The sequence below is a fragment of the Oncorhynchus clarkii genome, chromosome 5 (genome assembly GCF_045791955.1).
Source record: "Oncorhynchus clarkii lewisi isolate Uvic-CL-2024 chromosome 5, UVic_Ocla_1.0, whole genome shotgun sequence".
In the NCBI taxonomy this organism is placed as follows: domain Eukaryota; kingdom Metazoa; phylum Chordata; class Actinopteri; order Salmoniformes; family Salmonidae; genus Oncorhynchus; species Oncorhynchus clarkii.
This window is the reverse complement of record NC_092151.1, coordinates 38508782-38524448: the sequence shown is the minus strand read 5'-3', so window position 1 is coordinate 38524448 and position 15667 is coordinate 38508782. Positions and strand designations below refer to the sequence as shown.

At 46.1% G+C, this 15667-nt stretch overlaps 1 protein-coding gene across 3 annotated transcripts in view; it reads left to right on the top strand.

The window, feature by feature from the left end:
- Positions 1-15667, top strand: part of LOC139408784 (nipped-B-like protein B) — a 53837-nt gene that overhangs the window by 23687 nt on the left and 14483 nt on the right. For 2 of the 3 annotated variants that reach the window (XM_071153106.1, XM_071153103.1), the window contains exons 3-28: positions 188-353; positions 524-624; positions 1968-2079; positions 2220-2374; positions 3774-3919; positions 4097-4187; positions 4586-5110; positions 5262-6566; positions 6919-7098; positions 7284-7475; positions 7917-7985; positions 8077-8166; positions 8391-8491; positions 8596-8682; positions 8787-9018; positions 9337-9488; positions 9581-9661; positions 10243-10343; positions 10499-10631; positions 10727-10809; positions 11232-11364; positions 12273-12416; positions 12525-12611; positions 12708-12931; positions 13148-13250; positions 13365-13463. In XM_071153106.1, coding sequence (XP_071009207.1) covers positions 188-353; positions 524-624; positions 1968-2079; positions 2220-2374; positions 3774-3919; positions 4097-4187; positions 4586-5110; positions 5262-6566; positions 6919-7098; positions 7284-7475; positions 7917-7985; positions 8077-8166; positions 8391-8491; positions 8596-8682; positions 8787-9018; positions 9337-9488; positions 9581-9661; positions 10243-10343; positions 10499-10631; positions 10727-10809; positions 11232-11364; positions 12273-12416; positions 12525-12611; positions 12708-12931; positions 13148-13250; positions 13365-13463 — 4892 coding nt within the window. The remainder of the gene's footprint in view (positions 1-187; positions 354-523; positions 625-1967; positions 2080-2219; positions 2375-3773; positions 3920-4096; positions 4188-4585; positions 5111-5261; positions 6567-6918; positions 7099-7283; positions 7476-7916; positions 7986-8076; positions 8167-8390; positions 8492-8595; positions 8683-8786; positions 9019-9336; positions 9489-9580; positions 9662-10242; positions 10344-10498; positions 10632-10726; positions 10810-11231; positions 11365-12272; positions 12417-12524; positions 12612-12707; positions 12932-13147; positions 13251-13364; positions 13464-15667) is intronic. The other variant, XM_071153104.1, reaches the window with a different exon arrangement.

Sequence of the window (15667 nt, the reverse complement as noted above, 5' to 3'; positions counted from 1 at the left end):
GCAGCTCAGTTAGGAAGGAAGGTGGGATATTTATTTTCTGGGTGGTATAATATACTATCCACAGCTTGATTATTCACTTGGCCGTGCTCAAAGGGATATTCAGTGTCTCTTCATTATGGCGGATGTCTTCTCGCTCACCCAACCTCCCACTTACTCAGGCTAACCAGTCTCCTCTTCGTCTTTGCAGTGTTAAACCAGCTGCCCCTGCCATCCCCTCTCCCTGCCACCACCACTAAGAGTCTGCTGTACAATGGGAGGATCGCGGAGGAGGTCAACTGTCTGTTGGCCTGCCGGGATGAGAACCTGGTGTCCCAGCTGGCTCACAGCCTCAACCAGGTTTCCACCGAGCACATGTGAGTACCTCCCCACCCCTGCACATTTCTACGCTAGTTTTCAAAACAGCTGAGTAGAGAAAGTTATGAGCCACAGTTGCCATAGTTGATTCATGTATATAGAGTGTGTGATTTATTCTGATGTGCTGACTGTAACCTTTCTGCCCTACCCCCCTCCCCTCCCATTGCAGAGAGCTGAAGGACAACTTGGGCAGTGATGACCCGGAGGGTGACGTGCCTGTGTTGCTGCAGACAGTGCTCTCTAGGAACCCCAACATCTTCAGGGAGAAAAGTAAGTCAGCCTGGCTTGGGGTTCAGGGTGGTACGGAGAAGAGTGTCTTGGACGCTGCTCTGGAGCACATTGTATGGCCTAATACAGCACTGACTGTGTCCCTTCTTCTTATGGCCTTGATTTGTTGACCTGAGTAACACTTCCTGTGTCAATTGTGTTTTCTGGGTCAAAACAGCGTTTTGAGGCATTGAGGCAAGTTTTGTTGTCTTGGGTGATTTTTAGAGTTAGCGCTATACTTGTAGCTTGGAAAGAGTTTGTGGTATGTGTTGGCCACCCCTCATAACCTGGTTCCTCTCCAGGTTTCTTCCTAGGTTTTGGCCTTTCTAGGGAGTTTTTCCTAGCCACTTTGCTTCTACACCTGCATTGCTTGCTGTTTGGGGTTTAAGGCTGGGTTTCTGTACAGCACTTTGAGATATCAGCTGGTGTAAGAAGGGCTATATAAATATATTTGATTTGGTACTTATGGCCTTGAGTATAGTTGATAAAACATTTAATTGCTCTTTGATCTATGGGCAGATCAAGAAGCGATTTCAGTCAGTGACAAACTGGTGACAAACTGGTGTCTAGTTGCTGGTGCTATAGGGGGAAAGTGGTGTCTGCACAGACGGTTGAGGCTGGTGCCAGTAGGGATCCCCTGTACTGTGTAGTGCTGTGCTGAGATTGGGATACAGCGCAAGACTTGGAACCTCGTCATGTCTGAGACAGTTTGTTATCCATAGTACACATGCAAATGAGTTTGCTAACCTCTTCCCTAGCTGCTGTTGCATTCATTATCCAGATAATTGAAATAGCTTATCACTGTCCCTGTCATGCTCTGTTTTCCCAAGCAGTTTTTTGTGTGTTAATGTTTGGTTAAGGACCTTGATTAGGCAAGCTAAGTGTGTTATGATGATGACACAGACTTGTATCCTGTGTCATCTTTGCTGGCTAAGTGACCCCGACCATTTGCATGTCCTCCAGTGAAATGTCTCCCAAACCTCTGGCCTGACGCTGTGCTGTTGTATTCAACAGTGAATCGTGCAATGTGTTTATTGGACTTTGTTGTACACTCTGTGAAAACTGTTCTGTTACTGTAATCTCCTGCACTCCACAGAACTCTTAAATAGTAGTGTTTTGTAAAGAAATGCATTTTGTCAACCCACCAGATAACTGAGTGAGGATCAGAAAGTGATCTCATGCAGTCTCGCTCCCGAAGTAGCTTAATAGTTCTTTGAGTGAGGTCTTCTATCTCCCACTGACATAAACAGGATCCCTCTGCTTTGGCCTGGAGGTTGCCTCCATACTGGTGCTGTGCACTGGCCTTCTCTACTCCTCTTTAATCACTTCTTCTTTTCATCTTAAAGATATAATGCAGCAGCCAATAATGCCGCAGTACAAGATGTCCCAGAATTCCATGCATGGGAGTCCGGCGTCGACAAACTACCAGCAATCCACTATCTCACACAGCCCTTCTAGGTATAACGATACATTTCTCATTCAATTTGGTGTAATGGTACAGTGGGTGCTCTGATGGTCCATTCAAGACTCCTGTCAGCTTTTGAGAGTTACAAGTTCCCTTGGAATTGACATGTTCTTCTCATCCTCTGCCTCTACAGTCGCTTTGCATCTCCACAGATGGGGTCTGGCGCTAGGTTCACGCCCCAGCAGAACAGCCCTGTGTCTAGCCCTTACGCCCCCCAAAGCCCTGCAAGTTACATGCAGCAGTACCCTCACCCCCCCAGCTATTCTCAGCACCAACAGATCCAGCAAGGTGAGACTGCACCTCTGCGTTTGTATAGGGAAATGATGCATGAAACCTACAAAACTGATTTTCAGGTAACCGTACTGTACCTAACTTTTATGTACAGTACCAGTCAAACGTTTGGAGACACCTACTCATTCAAGGGTTTTTCTTTATTGTTGCTATTTTCTACATTGTAGAATAATAGTGAAGACATCAAAACTATGAAATGACACACATGGGATCGTGTAGTGAACAAAAAAGTGGGAAACTAATCAAAATATATTTGAGATTTGAGATTCTTCAAAGTAGCCATCCTTTGCCTTGATGACAGCTTTGCGCACTCTTGGCATTCTCTCAACCAGCTTTTTATTTTTGTTATTTAACTAGGCAAGTCAGTCATAATTGTTATTTACAATGACACCCTACACTGGCCAAACCCTAACCCGGACGACGCTGGGACAATTGTGCTCCGCCCTATGGGACTTGTTTTACACTTTTTTGCTCACAACATGATTCCATATGTGTTATTTCCTAGTTTTGATGTCTTGACTATTATTCTACAATGTAGGAAATAGTCCAAATAAAAATAAACCCTTGAATGAGTAGATGTGTCCAAACTGTTGACTGGTGCTGTATGTCAGGATGTTGATTCTGTGTCGAACCAACACACTTAAACCAACAGACCAAATTGTATTTGTCACATGCTTCATAAACAACAAAGAAATGTTTACTTACAGGCTCTTTTCCAACAAAGCAGAGTTAAAGATTAAAGTAGAAATAGTGAAACAGGGAGTAGATACACAGTGCATAATGAATAACAATAACGAGTCAAACTAACATGGATATATACCCATGGTTTACCCTGGTGTGTTGTGTTGATGTTCTGTGGTCGTAGAGCTGCATGGTTCCCCTGTCGTTCCGGCTGCACCCTCTTATTCAGGAAGCCCCAAGAGGCCTGTGCAGCCCTGCCTAGAGGTGCAGACCCAGCCCCAGGCCTCCCCCCACCAGAACCCCTCCACCCCAACCTTAGGTACGGGAGTCACCTGGGGACATCATGTTCAACATCCGCTATCCTGCCCCATCACCTCCAAGCTGTGACCCATCGGCTCATGTGTCTGTGCCTTATTATTTGCAGCACAGAATATCCATGCTCTGTCGACGCAAACTCTGTGTGTAACAATACAGGATGCAGTGTTGGTTTGCAATGCACACTTGCCGCAAGATTCCTGTACATTGGCATAATATTTCACGTTTTCTTTCGTTTTGTTGTTTTATGTCTTGTTTTATTTGCATTCATTCCAGCTTTTAAACAAGATTTACAGGTGAACCAGTGGTTGAATATGGGTTTTGGCCTAGCTGGAAGGCAGTTAAACTATTGATTGATTGTATTTGAGATTTATTTGGGTGTCTGTCTGTGTCTGTTCAGTTGCCAGTCCCGTGGTTCCTGCTAGCATGCGGAACATCCACGACAACAAGGTCTCCGGGCAAATTTCAAGCAACTCAGCCAATCACAATGCCAGACATGGCTCGAACGAAGACTACATGAACATAGTCCACAGACTAGGGAATGAGGTAAACACAAGAAATGATTCATACCAAAATGAAACTCTACCTAGCAAAGAGACTATTTTGACTATTCTCGCGTGGATCCTCATTGCTTGTACACTGCCTGAATGTATTTGTTGTATCCACCATTGCTGCTTTAATGATCTGTAATATAGATACTTATGTGACATGTGTTTTCCCTAGGAGAGTGATCCTTCCATGAGAAATGCCTCCTTCCCGCTCCGATCGCCCCAGTCTGTTTCTTCCCCTGTGGGCAGCGAAGGGACCCCAAAAGGTATTATGCATGGTCATGCTGTGGGCTGGAAATCACGAGTCAACCTACTTATTCTATGCCAAGCAGTGTTTCCCCTATATTAATTTAGTAGCCGCTGCCCACCACTTCAAATAATGATTACAAAAAAGTTGGTCAAACGTTTTCAGTGTAAACTTAAACCAGATATCTAAATATGTAGGATAGATAAGGGAGCTATATATATTTAAATAAGATCCTATTTGAGAACTAATAATCACTCAAAACAAATCTACAGAAGGAGAATGTAAAACTTAAAAAATGCCATGGGGCCCCCATAGATTTTTAAAATAACGTTTGAGCTCCCCCACCAAGCTGACTTTGCCACCACTGCTGAAAAAAATCCTTGTTAAAAAATAAACTCACCTTTTTGGTTTTGGCAGGGTCACGACCTGGCCTCATTCTGCAATCCCCTCCACCTTATGCTCCCCCCCGTGACGCCGCTCCCGACCTACTCCTGGACTCTCCTGACCACAAGAAGAAGCAGAAGAAGCTAACTAAAGAGGAGAAAGAGCAGTTGGAAAAAGCTGCCATGTACGACATTGTTAGCTCTCCCTCAAAAGACTCCACCAAGCTGACCCTCAAACTGTCCCGGGTGAAGTCCTCTGAGTTGGACCAGTCCGGAGAGCTCCTATCCGGGGTAGAGGACCAGGACACTGACCTGGCCTACAACAGCCTGCAGTTCTCCCGGACGCAGCAGGACCCTGCCCACAGGTTAGCCCCGGGCCAGGGGGAGCAGTCAGGCTACCAGCAGGTCCCTGTGCTCCAGAACACCAAACAGGCTATAGGGGTGATCAGCGGAGCTGTGTACGACGATGCTGAGATGGACGCGCTCGCTGAGATCGAGAGAATAGAACGAGAGACGCTCATAGAAAGGGAGCGCTGCTCCAAAGAGGTTCAGGATAAAGGTGAGTGTGCACATCTTGCTTCATCTAGTTTTACACTGACTGATTTATCACATACTGGCAATATTTTTCACTTAATAAAGAGAGATGGGAGAAAGAACTTGATAGTTGTGGGTGTCTGTCAATTTCCTTACCCATGGTTTCCTCATTGTAGACAAGCCACTGAAGAAGCGGAAGCAGGACTCGTATCCCCAAGAGCCTGGCGCTGGTGGGACAGCGGGGGCAACTCAGCCTGGCGTGGGAGGGGGCAATGTTGGCAGCAAGTTGGCACCCCAGGAGGCTAGTGCAGCCAGTAATGGTGCCAGCCGGCCAGCCCTAATGGTCAGCATCGACCTGCAGCAAGCAGGCAGAGCTGACGGGCAGCCAGAGGTGAACATGGGCACCCCCACCCCAGCCGTGGAGGCCCGGCGCTGGCCCGAGGAACGCCTGGGTCCAGAGGAAGGCTCCGACTCTACCGGAGTCCTGCGGCTAAAGTCCAAGACGGATGGAGAGCGACTACAGACTGCAGACGGCCGGCCAGAGGTCATCAAGCAGCGCGCCGACACCCCCAAGAAGCTGGGCCCCGACGGCCGACCGGAGACCCCTAAACACAAGCACGAAAACAGAAGAGACTCGTCCAAACACAGACACGACGGAAAACCTGACAATGGCAAGGCCCGACCTGACAGCAGGACGCCTGACACGCCACGACAACGGCACGAGGGCCGCTCAGACTCTGGTCACAGGGAAGAGAGGTCTCGGGACAGCGACCCATCCCGTATCCGCAGGCCAGAGACCCCCAGCAAGTCCAGCAGGGGGGAACACGACTCCAAACATGGACGGGACAGAGACAGGGACCGGGCGGATAAAGACAGGGAGAGGAAACACAGGACAGAGGCAGGGGAACCACGGGACCGCCGGTCTCCAGAGCAGCGCTCCAGGCCAGAGAGCCCGCGGGTTAAGCAGGAGGGCCGAGGGGGGGTGGACCCCAGTGGGCGCCAGAGGACTGACCGGCCATGCCCCAACCTCAAACCCCCTAATAAAGAGGAGAGGAGGAGTGGGGAGGAGAAGAGGAGTGGGGACGGCAGCAGGAACCGACAGGACTCCAAGCAGCAACAGCAGCCTGCTGAAAGCAAACAGGAGTTCCCTGCCTACTTGCTAGGGGGGGTAAAGTCTGGAGGCTTTAAGAATTTTGTGATCCCCAAGATGAAGCGGGATAAGGATGGGCATGTGTTGGCAGCTGAGATGAGGAAGCCTGGGTCTGGTCTGGGGCCTGTAATGGAGGGCTGGAGCGAGCCCCGGGTCAAGCTGGAGCGACTGGGACTGGTAGAGGAGATGAAGACAGGAGCCAAACCTGTTGTGGTGCTGCAGAAACTCAGCATCGACGAGGTGCAGAAAATCATCAGGGAAAGGGAGGACAGGAACGCACGCGGCTCCAAGTCCTCCAAGAGCAGACACTCACATGAGAAGTCTGGGAAAGGTAAGAGACATCCTGCTGTCTGCGTGACTGACTGGGTCAGCTTATTGTGTGGGTGAAGTTAAGGTTTAACTATGGTTTTGACATCATGCGTTTTTTACTTAATTTGAGAACTTTGAGTTTTAATTACTTTGCACATTGATCCACTAGCAGCACAGAATCACGTACTGTATTTCACTCCCCTTGAAGGGATTCTGATTTATTTTGGGGTTGATTTGATTTGGTCATGAGGCCTTGCTAATGATCCTGTATACAAGACACTACTGGTTTTAATTGTGGCGCGTAATGTGTCGTTGTTAGTGTATTTAGCCCTTTCATACAAGGGCTAATAGATGACTGGGTGACCTCTCCTTAGGAGGTCTTGATGAATCAGTGTTGAAAGAACTCCCTCCTCATCTCATTGCTGAGATAGAGTCCACCATGCCACTGTGTGAGAGAGTGAAGATGAACAAACGCAAGCGCAGCACCGTCAACGAGAAGCCCAAGTACGCTGAAGTCGACTCCGACGACTCAGACGACGACTCTGTGACGGAGTGTGAGTGTCACACAACATTGCTGTCTCCCCCCCCACAACCATATCCAACACTGTGTTAATTCCAATCCCAGTAGTGCGGGCTAATGGTTGATAACAAACCCCTGATGATTAAAGCAACATCCTGCGACATGTTGCTCCTTCTTTCTCTCCCTGCGACATGTTGCTCCTTCTTTCTCTCCTTGCAGCTGCACGGAAGCGTCACAAGAAGGAGCGAGAAAAGACGTGGGCGCCTGATGAGCGGGAGAGGAGAGGCTCAGGAGAGCACCGGAGGAGTAGTGGGGGCTCCCAGGAGCGGCGCAAGGGATCTGGCAGGCGCTACCGAGAACGCAGCCCAGAGGAATCGGATGAGGAATCCCCACCACCCAGCATGAGTGACCGTAAGTCTGGCACTGTCTTCGACTGACCATCCAGCATGTGCGTCAATGGTTATCTTTTCCACTGTCTGAAGAGTTTAAACCAGCAGGCTACACCTGGGCATTAGATGCAGGGTAAAAAAATGCAGAGGATGAGATGTAAGATCATCATTTGATCACCCTTTTGTTGCTGAGCTTTGTAGTTTACGCAAATTCACTGAAATCCACCACAAACACACTGTTATATTAACAGTATTGCACTTTTCACACAGCCCACTTTTGGCCAGCTAATAGCCTAACCGCCGATCAAGCAACATTACGGACTAAACATTCAAATCCTGTTGCTGCATGATTATTTTGCTTAGACTATATCGTTCAAATTAAGATCTTAGATCTGTAGTAATATTTCACTAGGTAAGTGTTGCTGTCCAATATATTTTTGGAACATGTATCTATCCTGTCCAGTTGCCAGAAAGATGAAGAAGGAGAAACAGAAGAAGAGGAAGTCATACGAGCCCAAGCTGACACCAGAAGGTAATTTCGTCCTAACTTCAGCTGTGTCTTTGTTGTATGACTTTTGTCCCATTAACGCAGGTTACTCACTTTCTCTGTGTTTACTCAACAGAACTGATGGACTCCTCCACGTTCAAGAGGTTCTCAGCCAGTGTGGACAACATTCTGGAGAGCTTGGAAGACATTGACTTCAACGCCATCGGTATGCATTATTCATGATCTACTTTTACAGGTGTTTTTTTAATTTTTTTTATCCTCAGCGGTTTGAGTCAGTGTTTTTAATACCTTCTACCAAGGATGGGACAGATAACCTTGTGATTGTTGGAATTATTTTCCAAATGTAATTCGATTTCGGCCGTAGTAATGTTCAGTGACAGATGATGGTGACAGAACTGCTTCCTCTAACTCCAGAACTCTTGTCAACAGATGATGATGAGATCCCACAAGAGCTTCTGCTGGGGAAACACCAGCTGAGCGAACTGGGCAGCGAATCTGCTAAGATCAAGGCCATGGGCATCACCTTCAGGGTAAGAAAGGGGAACACTGGATGCAGGGTGATGTCAGTCTTTTTGTCAATCCTAAATTGGATACGGTATTCTGTTATGTATTTTCTCATCTGTCTCATCCATAGCTTCCATCTGATAAGTTGGTGAAGGTCCTGAACATCCTGGAGAAGAACATTCAGGACGGTTCCAAGCTCTCCACACTGATGAACCATGTAAGTTGTCCTCTCATATGGTTTCCCGGACACAGATTATGTCTCCTCCTGACTTAAAAAGCAAGTTCCACTTGTCTGAACGTCTTCCCTCTCCGTCCCAACAGGACGCAGACGCAGAAGACGAGGAGCGGCTGTGGCGTGACCTCATCATGGAGCGCGTGACCAAGTCTGCAGACGCCTGTCTGACGGCCCTCAACATCATGACGTCGTCCCGCATGCCCAAGGCGGTGTACATCGAGGATGTGATTGAGAGGGTGCTGCAGTACACCAAGTTCCACCTGCAGAACACCCTCTACCCTCAGTATGACCCTGTCTACAGAGTGAACCCTCATGGAGGTCAGCACCATAAACCCACCTTACTATCAAAAGCAATTGGAGCAAAGCCATAGCATAATGTGGCTAGAACAGGCCATATAAATGTCCAGTCACAGTCTTGATACACTCTGTTCAAGACCAGAGCACCCAGAACGTTTGAAAGACAGTTCATGTAAAGAATAAGCATGGTGTGTATATTCAAGGCAGTGTGGTCCGTCTCTGAACTACTGGGGCCACTGTTATGCATATTCCTGCCCTGACTGACTGTGGAAAGGGTTTTTGCTCTACATTCCCTGTTAACTGATTTTCTCATGGTCTCTCCTCCCGTCTCCCACCCAGGTGGCTATCTGAGCTCCAGGGCTAAGAGAGCTAAGAGCTCCACACACAAGCAGAGGGTGATCATCATGCTCTACAACAAGGTGTGTGACATCGTCAGCAACATCTCTGAGCTCCTGGAGATCCAGCTGTTGACGGACACCACCATCCTACAGGTGAGACTCGGCTCCTAGTGCAATCCCTGGGGGTCATGCCCTCTGACCCCTGCTCACCTTGTGACCCATCTCTCCCTCTCTCCTTACCTCAGGTCTCCTCCATGGGCATCACTCCATTCTTTGTGGAGAGTGTCAGTGAGCTACAGCTGTGTGCCATCAAACTAGTGACCGCGGTAAGAATCCAAAACAGGGTTCCCATTGAGTTGTCACATGCGCCGAATACAGCAGGTGTAGGTAGACCTTACAGTGAAATGCTTACTTACAAGCCCTTAGCCAACAATGTAGTTTTATGAAAATCCCCCAATAAGTAAGAGATAAGAATAACAAATAATTTAGGAGCAGCAGTAAATAATAGCGGGGCTATATACAGGGGGGTACCGGTACAGAGTCAATATAAATGCACTTCCCTTTATTGTGCATCCATACAGCCCTTGTATAGCAGTGCCAGGGTTGCTCTTGATGTGGTGCTTCAAACCAGAGTTCCCATGGAGTCTGGATTTGTTCTAGAATATATTTCCTTTCATTGTGTATGTATTATGTATAGCAATGTCAGGGTAACTCTTTCATTTATTTGTATTTATTAGGATCCCCATTAGCGGCTGCCAAGGCAGCAGCTACTCTTCCTGGGGTCCAAACAGGATTAGAACAATCACATCAAATAAATAATCTTTACAATATTACTGTGTGTGTGTGTGTATATATGTGTGTGTGTGTATGACTCCGATGATGAGCCTTTTCTCCTGATCTCCCTTAGGTGTTCTCTCGCTATGAGAAGCACAGGCAGCTCATCCTGGAAGAGATCTTCACCTCTCTGGCCAGATTACCCACCAGCAAACGCAGCCTCAGGAACTTCAGGTAACTGTACCTGTAGAGAACATGCGCCACGAGAGACCATGTCGTAGTTCTCAAGAAACAGTCCTTATTTTTCAAATGCTTTTCTGGTTCTTTTCAGCGTGTTTATCTGCTGAAATGAATTGTCCGTGTTTCTTTGTCTATGTGTGCGTCCCTAGGCTGAACAGCAGTGATAAGGATGGGGAGCCCATGTACATCCAGATGGTCACAGCTCTGGTGCTTCAGCTCATCCAGTGTGTGGTGCACCTCCCCAGCAACAAGGACAGTCACGACGATGAGTACAACAAGAAGGTACGTTAGAGATGCCATGTACTACCGGGGCTAGTGATGATTCGACAGAATTCTCAGCCAAAGACTTCCGTATTTAGTTTGTTTTATTTTCCCAGGTGGATCAAGATGTCCTGATCACTAACTCTTATGAGACGGCCATGAGAGCAGCTCAGAACTTCCTGTCCGTCTTCCTAAAGAAGTAAGTTAATCTCATTCTCAAAATCAAACTACATCCTAACTGTTATGAGAAGACGGTGTGGCCTCCCGAGTGGCGCAGCGGTCTAAGGCACTGCATCGCAGTGCTAGTGGCTGTACAGTGTATGGACCAGCCACCAGCTGTACAGTGTTTCCTCCGACACATTGGTGCGATTGGCTTCCGGGTGAAGCGAGTAGTGTGTCACGAAGCAGTGCGGCTTGGCGGGGTCGTGTTTCGGGGGACGCGTGGCTCTCGGCCTTTGCCGAGTCTGTACGGGTGTTGAGGCGATGGGACAAGTCTGTAGCTACCAATTGGATAACACGAAATTGGGGAGAAAAAGGGGTAAAAAAAAAAAAAGATGGCGTAAGATATCTGTTATGATACTGTAAGCTCTTCGATCACACTTCCCTCTGTCTGTGTTTCAGGTGTGGCAGTAAGCAGGGAGAAGAGGACTACCGGCCGCTGTTTGAGAACTTTGTCCAGGACCTGCTGTCTACGGTGAACAAACCAGAGTGGCCAGCTTCAGAGCTTCTCCTCAGTCTGCTGGGACGTCTACTGGTGAGTCCATCCATCATAGAAACAAAGATTTGGCTAAATCAATCAGTTATTGACAAGCAGTAGAGATAAAAAGCACATAGGACTCCTCTGGTGTAGGGATGGGCACGTTTATCCAGATATCCGAACATACATTAGTATTGGATTACTTGTGAGTAATCCTAAAAATAATATAGGACTATTTTAACAATGAAAAGGCTTTGTCAAAATGTTAAATTGTCTATGTGACATTGTTCCATACAAGGATATATAGTACCATGATATTTGTAATTCTTAATTTTAAAAAATTATGACGTGCGCTCCACAAAATAGACATATCGGTAGCGTTTCACGCGTGTAGCTGCTTGTTTTTTGTCGGCCATTCACAGCAGCAGAGGTTCCATGTGTAGCAAGTGAAGTGAGAGATCTCTAAGCATTCCAACATTTTATTAAAAAAAATGACGGAATAAAAAGTTTGCTAAATGAGACGGTGTGGGCTACAACCGACAGGTAGGCTGTTGTTTCATCTGAATGGAGTTGTTATTTGTTGACTAGGATGGGGAGCGCGGCATATTATAGCCTCAAGTAGCTAGCTATCTACATCTCTACATTGATTTGATGCAGTCTAGACATACACTGTCAGATAGATAAGCTATGGCAACTGTTACAAGTTTGTCTAGCGTGAGATGGCGTTGCTACTTTACTGGTCTCTCTCTCCGTCTCACACACCAGTCACTCCCCAGCCCGCTGCTGTAGCAGAAGCTCAGGTTAAAAACATAACACATTTAAAAACACATGTAGTTCGACTATCCGGATATCCCCCAAAAATAGTTACTTTTTAAAATGCCCTTCCTTACTCTGGTGAGTTCTTTGCTGTTGTGGGAAAAAAAGAACAGCCTGAATGACACTCTTCTCCCTATCCACTGTTCCAGGTGCACCAGTTCAGTAATAAGCAGACGGAGATGGCTCTGAGGGTGGCATCGCTTGACTACCTGGGCACGGTCGCTGCCCGCCTGCGCAAAGACGCAGTCACCAGCCAGATGGACCAGCGCTCCATTGACCGCATCCTCAAAGAGGTAAACGTTCAGTCAAACACAGAACAATCTGAACACGCACACATTTTTAGGTTGACCATGACAATGCTCAACCTCATCCTCACTGTTCTTGCTGTATTTCCAACCCAGACCCAAGGCAATGATGAGACCCAGCAGCTACAGAAAGCCCTGCTGGCCTACATGGACGAGAACGCAGAGACGGATCCATCTCTAGTTGTGAGTGTGTTTAATGCACATACCGTAGTAATAACTGCCCGTTACTTACATATCAGATGGGAGGTGTAACTCTTAATTTCCGCTGCTGCTCCTCAGTTTGCCAGGAAGTTCTACATAGCTCAGTGGTTCAGGGACACTTTGACAGAGACAGAAAAGGCCATGAAGTCTCAGAACCAGCGAGGGGACGAGGACTCTTCTGAAGGCCAGCACCACGCCAAGGACATCGAGAGCACTGGCGAGATCATGCAGAGAGCTGAGGCCCGCAAGAAGTACCTCCGCAACATCATCAAGACCGCGCCCTCGCAGTTCAGCACACTGAGGTAGGACTCAACCCTCGCTGTCCCACTCAGTAACCGAAAGATTGCTGGGTCGCGTCCCTTTGCCGACTAGGTGAAAAACCTGTCGATGAGCACTTGAGCAAGGCACTTAATCCTAATTTGTCCTGTAAGTCACTCTGGGTAAGAGTGTCTGCTAAATGACTCAAGTGTAAATGTGGCTCATCCTCAATGTTGGCCTGTGTCTCTTTTCCCCCACAGGATGAACTCTGACACTGTGGACTATGACGACTCCTGCCTGATTGTCAGATATTTGGCCTCTATGAGGCCGTTCGCGCAGAGCTTCGATATTTATTTAACACAGGTAAGAGGGTGGATTTTGTTTAATTCCTGTGTGTTGTGAACCAGCATATGGTAAACTTGGTGCTTTGTGTATGGTTGGTAAAGAATGGATCTCTTTTTCTCTCCTCTCAAACAGATCCTGAGAGTGCTGGGGGAGAGTGCCATTGCTGTCAGAACTAAAGCCATGAAGTGTTTGTCTGAGGTGGTGGCTGTAGACCCCAGTATTCTAGCCAGGGTGAGTCTGCTCTACCCAACACGGAAACTGATCTACCTGCAGTGCCTTGCAAAAGTATTCATCCCCCTTGGTGTTTTTCCTATTTTGTTGCATTGCAACCTGTAATCCAAATTGATTTTTATTTGGATTTCATGTAATGGACATACACAAAATAGTCCAAATTGGTGAAGTGAAATGAAAAAAAGAACTTGTTTCAAATAATTCTGAAAAAATAAAAAAACGAAAAGTGGGGCGTGCATATGTATTCATACGCCTTTGCTATGAAGCTCCTAAATAAGATCTGGTGCAACCAATTACCTTCAGAAGTCACATAATTAATTAAATTAAGTCCACCTGTGTGCAATCTAAGTGTCACATGACCTGTCACATGATCTCAGTATATACCTGTTCTGAAAGGCCCCAGAGTCTGCAACACCACTAAGCAAGGGGCACCACGAAAACCAAGAAGCTCTCCAAACAGGTCATGGACAAAGTTGTGGAGAGGTAAAGATCAGGGTTAGGTTACAAAAAAATATCAGAAACTTTGAACACCATTTAAATCCATTATCAAAAAAGGAGGAGGGCATTAATCAGAGAGGCAACAAAGAGTCCAAAGATAACCCTGAAGGAGATGCAAAGCTCCACAGCGGAGATTGAAGTATCTGTCCATAGGACCAGTTTAAGCTGTACACTCCACCGAGCTGGGCTTTACGGAAGAGTGGTCAGAAAAAAAGCCATTGCTTCAAGAAAAAATTTGCAAACATGTTTGGTGTTCGCCAAAAGGCATGCGGGAGACTCCCCAAACATATGGAAGAAGGGGTACTCTGGTCAGATGAGACTAAAATTGAGTTTTTTGGCCATCAAGGAAAACGCTATGTCACAGTGAAGCATGGTGGTGGCAGCATCATGCTGAGGGGATGTTTTTCATTGGCAGGGACTGGGAAACTGGTCAGAATGTAAGGAATGATGGATGGCGCTAAATACAGGGAAATTCTTAAGGGAAATGTGTTCCAGTCTTAAAGAGATTTGAGACTGGAACGGAGGTTCACCTTCCAGCAGGACAATGACCCTAAGCATTCTGTTTAAGCAACACTCAAATGGTTTACAACTTCTTAGAGCTGCAATCCCATTAACAGTATCGATATTACAACAGCCAGTGAAAGTGCAGGGCGCCAAATTCAAAACAACAGAAATCTCATAATTAAAATTCCTCAAACATACATGTATCTTATACCGTTTTAAAGGTAATCTTGTTGTTAACCTCTCTGATCTCCCCATCCCGGATCCGGGATCGTGAATACAGACTCAAGCTCATTACCATAACGCAACGTTAACTATTCATGAAAATCGCAAATGAAATGAAATTGATCTATTTGCTCTCAAGCTTAGCCTTTTGTTAACAACACTGTCATCTCAGATTTTCAAAATATGCTTCTCAACCATTGCAAAACAAGCATTTGTGTAACAGTATTGATGGCTAACGTAGCATTTAGCGTAGCATTTAGCGTTAGCATTCAGCAGGCAACATTTACACAAAAAACCAGAAAAGCATTCAAATAAAATCATTTACCTTTGAAGAACTTCAGATGTTTTCAATGAGGAGACTCTCACATAGAAAATGTTCAGTTTTTCCTGAAAGATTATTTGTTTAGGACAAATCGCTCCGTTTTCTGCGTCACGTTTAGCTACGAAAAAACCCCTGTATCCAGGATTGTGTAAATCTATCAGCAAGCTCATTAGCATAACACAACGTTAACTATTCATGAAAATGGCAAATTAAATGAAATTAATCTATTTGCTCTCAAGCTTAGCCTTTTGTTAACAACACTGTCATCTCAGATTTTCAAAATATGCTTTTGAACCATAGCTAAACAAGCATTTGTGTAAGAGTATTGATAGCCTAGCATTGCATTAAGCCTAGCATTTAGCATGCAACATTTTCCACAAAAACCATAAAAGCATTCAAATAAAATAATTTACCTTTGAAGAACTTCAGATGTTTTCAATGAGGAGACTGTTAGATAGCAAATGTTCCGTTTTTACAAAAAATATTATTTGTGTCGACTAATCGCTCCGTTTTGTTCATCACGTTTGGGTAAGAAAAAAAAGTCATTAAAACGCGAACTTTTTTCCAAATTAACTCCATAATATCGACAGAAACATGGCAAACGATGTTTAGAATCAATCCTCAAGGTGTTTTTCACATATCTATCGACGATAAAATC